Source organism: Melitaea cinxia, chromosome 11, assembly GCF_905220565.1.
Source record: "Melitaea cinxia chromosome 11, ilMelCinx1.1, whole genome shotgun sequence".
In the NCBI taxonomy this organism is placed as follows: Eukaryota; Metazoa; Arthropoda; class Insecta; order Lepidoptera; family Nymphalidae; genus Melitaea; species Melitaea cinxia.
In genome coordinates this window covers 10,629,938-10,635,786 of record NC_059404.1, presented here as the reverse complement: position 1 = coordinate 10,635,786, position 5,849 = coordinate 10,629,938, and the positions used below count along the sequence as shown (strand labels likewise).

The 5,849-nt window shown below is 33.7% G+C and overlaps 1 protein-coding gene across 1 annotated transcript; it reads right to left on the bottom strand.

The window, feature by feature from the left end:
• Positions 1–1,522: 1,522 nt before the first annotated feature.
• LOC123657596 (uncharacterized protein K02A2.6-like) lies at positions 1,523–5,539 on the bottom strand. The gene is made up of 2 exons (XM_045593119.1): positions 3,610–5,539; positions 1,523–3,507 (listed from the first exon to the last, which is right to left on the bottom strand). Exons 1-2 carry the CDS (start codon positions 5,537–5,539, stop codon positions 1,523–1,525), a joined length of 3,915 nt encoding a protein of 1,304 aa, XP_045449075.1.
• Positions 5,540–5,849: the final 310 nt, after the last annotated feature.

Genomic DNA, 5,849 nt, shown 5'->3' with positions numbered 1-5,849 from the left:
ACCCAATATGCACACAAAATTTCATGAGAATCGGTCAAGCCGTTTCGGAAGAGTTTAACTACAAACACCGCGACACGAGAATTTTATATATTAGATTAGTTACGTTAGTGTTTGCTTAGGTATTAACTTCTTTTAATCTTTACTAAAATTATAAAAAAATTGAAGAGTTTTTTGTTTGGTTTGTTTGAACGCGATACTTTCAGGAACTACTCATTCAAATTGAAAATTTATTTTTGTGTTGAATAGTCCTTTTACCGAGGAAGGCTTCAGGTTGTATAATATTTTAGTACGGTTTTGCCCTCAATTTAATGCGGGCGAAATCTCGGAGCACAGCTAGTTAATTATATGACAATGTATTAGGGAAGTTAATTCTGTTTACATGTCCTAAAGTTACAGAATTACAAATTTGCTTACAAAATTTGATAAAAATTTGTTCAGTAGTTTCGAAGTTTATCGCTCACATACATCGTGACACGGAATTTATATACAAACTAGCTGATTCGGCAAACGTTGTCCTGCCGTTAAACGCTATTTAAAAATAGGGGTTGGTGGTAGAAGGGTGAAATTTTAGGATTGAATGTATTTATCAAAGCCAAATCATAATAAAATAAAAAATGTATCTAAAAATAAAAAACAAAAAATTTAGGGATGGACTACCCTTAACATCTGGGGGGATGAAAAATAAATGTTGTTCAATTCTCAGACTTACTTAATATTCATACAAAATTTGATGAGAATCGGTCAAGCCGTTTCGGAAGAGTTTAAGTACAAACACCGCTACACGAGAATTTTATATATTAGATAGATTGTAAAGATAAAATGCAATGGAGCAATAATGAAGAATTGATCCAGCTATTTTATTTTATAGTATTTGTAAAATTATAAATTATAAAAATACAAGTTACTTATTATCAATAAGATAATAATATTTAAAAAAAGATATAATAGAAAAACGAATGATAAAAACTATGTTGCTGATCTTAAGCACTTTTAATTTAAAATAAAATCGTGGCCAGTAGTAAATAAATTATCATGAAAAAATCTGTAAGCTAGTGATAAAGTTTTTGTTCATCAATTAGTGGTCAGTGTAATGGTCTGATCTTTATTTTTACATTCACCTATGCTTATACATTTATTATTCACCTACCCTCACATCTTCCCCCTTTAATTAAGAAAACAAATGAACTTACATCTAATACATCTTATACATAATTAACAATTATTCAAAATCACAAATTAATCAATAATTCAATTACCTCGATAAGCACAATAATCACAAAATATTATTAAAACATTTAACAACTTAGATAGATGTGATCATAATAATAACAATTATGATTTCTATCCAAAACTTTGTTATTATAATATTCATTACATTTAATTTCACATTATATATTATTATTATTTTTTATATTTTTTTTTTATTTATTATTTTTTTTTTTTTTTTTTTTTTACCTAACGTAACTATAGCATTACAACAAAACATACATCATTCATCAAATCTTCTTGAAGAAAAATCTTCTTATGTGAACCCCAATCTATCCGGAGGCCTCACTATCCTGCCAGAACGAGTTACATAATTGTTGTTATTTGTTTCTATCTTTGTTTCTGTATTACAGTTAATATCATCATATTGACAACTATAGCGAGGCGTGCCATGCCTTATTGCCGTGTCAGAAATTATATACCGCCTATTACGAATTAATTTTTTACCGTTTAACATACTCACTTCATAAGATCTATTACCTAATATACTGCTTATCGAACCAGGTATCCATGTCTTATTACGCAAATCATAAATCCTTACCCTTTGACCCTTACTCAATTCTTTTAAGTTTTTTGCACTCTTATCGTAGTAAAATTTCTGTTTGTTTTGCCTATGTAATAATTTTTGTTTTATATTTCTATGAACGTTTGGCTTAAGTAATTTTTTCGACATCGGAAGAATACTTCTAAATTTTCTACTTTGTAATATTTCTGCTGGAGAGGGTAATTCTTTTGCCAGCGGAGTATTTAAATATTCTAAAACACCTAAACGATAATCTGAGCCAGTTTCTCTTGTCTTAATTATTATGCGTTTTGCCGTCTGAATCATACGTTCAACCTGACCATTCGACTGTGGATAATGAGGCGAAGAAGTTATATGCTTAAAACCCCATTCTTTTGCAAAATCCTTAAAGTAGTTAGAACTAAATTGCGGACCGCAATCAGAAAATAATATAATCGGGATTCCTTGATGACAAAAAACATTTTTTAAACAATTAATAACATATGTGGATTCCGTTGACTGTAATTCAATTATCTCAAAAAACTTACTGTAGTAATCAACTACCATAAGATAATTTAAACCCTTAATTTGAAACAAATCAACACCAACTTTAATCCACGGGCTATCAGGGATTTCGTGAGATTGCAATTCCTCTTTTTGATTTAATTTTTTATGAGCCAAACAAACATCACAACTATTTATTAAATTACTTAAATCATTATTTATACCCGGCCAAAATATTGTTTCTCTAGCCCGTAACTTACTTTTTTCTAAACCCATATGACCTATATGTAATTTATTTAACATTTCTTTTCTTAAGATCTTCGGGACTACTACCCTTTCATTTTTCCATATTAACCCATACGCAAAGTATAAACTTTCTTTGTAATGCCAAAATGGTTTAACTAATTCCGTAACACAATGCCTTTCCTCAGGCCAGCCCTTGTTTATGTATTTAATTACCTGTTGTAGTTCGCTATCTCTCTCTGTTTCTTTCTGTAAAGCTATAAACTGTGCATTATCAAAGTATTGTGAAAGCGCGGACGACGCATCTCGAGTGACTGCGCACACCTCGACGTGAAGAGAATCTCGGCTCGAATGCAAAACTGCGGTCCCAGCCGTTTCATATGCACGCGATAGCGCGTCGGCAATATAAAGTTGTTTACCGGGCTTATATATCAGTTTAAATGTATAACGTTGCAACCTTAATAACATTCTTTGCAATCGTGCTGGTGCGTCAGTAATAGGCTTATTAATAATACTTATCAGCGGCTTATGATCGGTTTCGATCGTTACATCTGACCTTCCATAAATATACGCATAAAACTTCTCACATGCAAACACACAAGCATACAGCTCCTTCTCTATTTGCGCGTATCTCTGTTCAGCTTTAGTCAAAGCTCTCGAAGCATAACACACTGGCAGATTATTTTGCATCAGACATGCACCTAATCCACTCTTACTCGCGTCAACTGATATTGTAATCGATTTATTTTGATCATAATATTGTAAAACAGGACGACTAGCCAAACAACGCTTAATATCTTGAAAACATTTATCATGTCTTTCATCCCAGTGCCACTCAATACTATTTTGTAACAACTCACGCAAAGGATAAACTCTATCTGATAAATTAGGGATAAAGCTACCTATGTAATTAACTAGACCTAAGAATCTTTCTATGTCTTTTTTATTTTTAGGGATGGGCATTTTAGTAATAGCTGTCATGTGACTGTCATCTGGGTACAGTCCATTTTTTGTAATTTTATGACCTAAATATTTTATTTCTTCTAATCCAAATTTACATTTATTTTTGTTTAATTTAAGATTTATCGTTCTACATCTTTCTAACACTCTCTTCAATCTTTCATCATGTTCTTCTTTATTACACCCGTATATTAGCAAGTCGTCCATGTACATGCAAACTCCCTCTAAGTCATCAAAATTCTCAATCATTTTTTTATGAAAAACTTCAGATGCTGAACAAATTCCAAACGGCATTCTCAAAAACTTATACCTACCAAACGGAGTATTAAACGTACAATACGCACTGCTAGCTTCATCCAAAGAAATGTTCCAAAAACCTGATGATGCATCTAAAGTACTAAAATATTTAGCTCCCGATAACTTTGCTACAATCTCGTCTAATGTCGGTAATCTAAAATGTTCCCGCTTAATCGCTCGATTTAATTCCTTCGGATCTAAGCATATGCGTAAATCACCAGAAGGTTTTTTAACTACCGTTATACTGCTAACCCAGTCTGACGGACCCTCAACTTTAGCAATAATTTTTTGTGATTCCATTTCCATTAATTTTTTCTTTACCTTTTCCTTAATAGCAAACGGCAACTTTCTAGGCGCGTGAACAACAGGCTTAGCATCTTCTTTTAAATGAATTTTGTATTGACCCGGTAAGCAGCCAAGGCCACGAAACACGTCTTCAAATTTAGTAAGAATATCTGGATTACCATCACTACTACGTACAGACATGACACGCCTAACCAAGTCTAATTCCGTGCAAGCATGACGGCCTAAAATGGGGACTGAATGCACTCTGGCCACTATAAACTCGAGCATATAAATATATTTTTTATAGGTAACATTTAAAAATATTTTCCCCAGAACATCTATCCTTGCACCAGAATAACCACTTAATTTAGTATTTGTTTGCAATAAACAATCTTGAGAAATGTTCAATTTTTTACAATATTCTAATGGTAAAACATTTACATCAGCACCTGTGTCTAATTTAAAATTAATACATATCCCACATATTTTTAAGTTAACATTCCACTCACTACTATTATTTAATGAATAAATTACCTTCTCATCTGATTCCACTATATAATGAATTCCACACACACGAGCAAAATGATTCATCCCTGAACATCGCGCACATTTTTGACCATAAGCCGGACACTCAAACTTTTTATGCACATTTCCACAATAATTACACTGCGTACTTGAACCCGGGACCGATCGCCGCTGCCCGACGTTGTATCCACTGTTCACATGGGAGCGGCCGCGCGGTACGCTCGCACGCACCGAGCGCGCCTCCGCCCCGCGTTCGCCCCGCACCGCACCGCCTCGTCGCTCCGCTTCCAACTCGCATCCCGCGCGTCTCGCTCGCCCGCGCGATGACGTCAGCTTAGACCCCATAAATGACACGTTTCTTTGTGATTGATTTAATCGATGCACACTTAACTCTGATCCCTCACTTTCAGGTTTAATCCTTTCCGAATATGTTCGTGATGTTATTACCGCTCGACATATATCCATTGCTTTTTTTAACGATAAGTCTTCCTCCCTAAGCAAACGTTCACGAATTGTAGTGCTTGAAATACCACAAACCAATCGATCTTTTATCAATTCATCATGAAAGTCTCGAAATTCACACGTTTGCGCTAATTTCCCAAGTACGAAAACGTATTGTTCAATAGATTCATTCTCCTGTTGATCGCGAATAAAGAATTTATGACGCTCGACAGTAACGTTCCTCTTTGTTTGAAATTGTTCATCTAGTTTTTTCCAAATATATTCTATAGTCATACATTTCTCCGGTAAACTATCTATGATTTCTCGACACTGCTCACCCACAATGTGTAACAGGATATTCACTTGTATTTCCACTGGTTTTTTATCTATTTCGCAAGCTTTACTATATATTTCATAACTTCGCTTCCATTTTACCCACTTTTCGTTAAGGCTCGAGATATCCCATGCATTTTTGTCGAAGCAAAATGATGGTGGCGGTGACAGTATACTCTCCATACTTGTATTTTAAATAAATTACTATAAGAACTTGCTTTACCGGCTGCGCCATGTAATGGTCTGATCTTTATTTTTACATTCACCTATGCTTATACATTTATTATTCACCTACCCTCACAGTCAGCTTTAATTTCATTCATTTACATCAGTGTACGTTTATAGTTCAGAATGTACACAGTGTTGCAACAGAGTACATTTGTATTAATAAAATCGAGACTGAATGTGTAAAATCTATTTTTCAATTTTTGATAGGATTTGTATAAAATTTTATTTATGGCCCGTATGTGAGTAGTGGCATGTAGGATATATC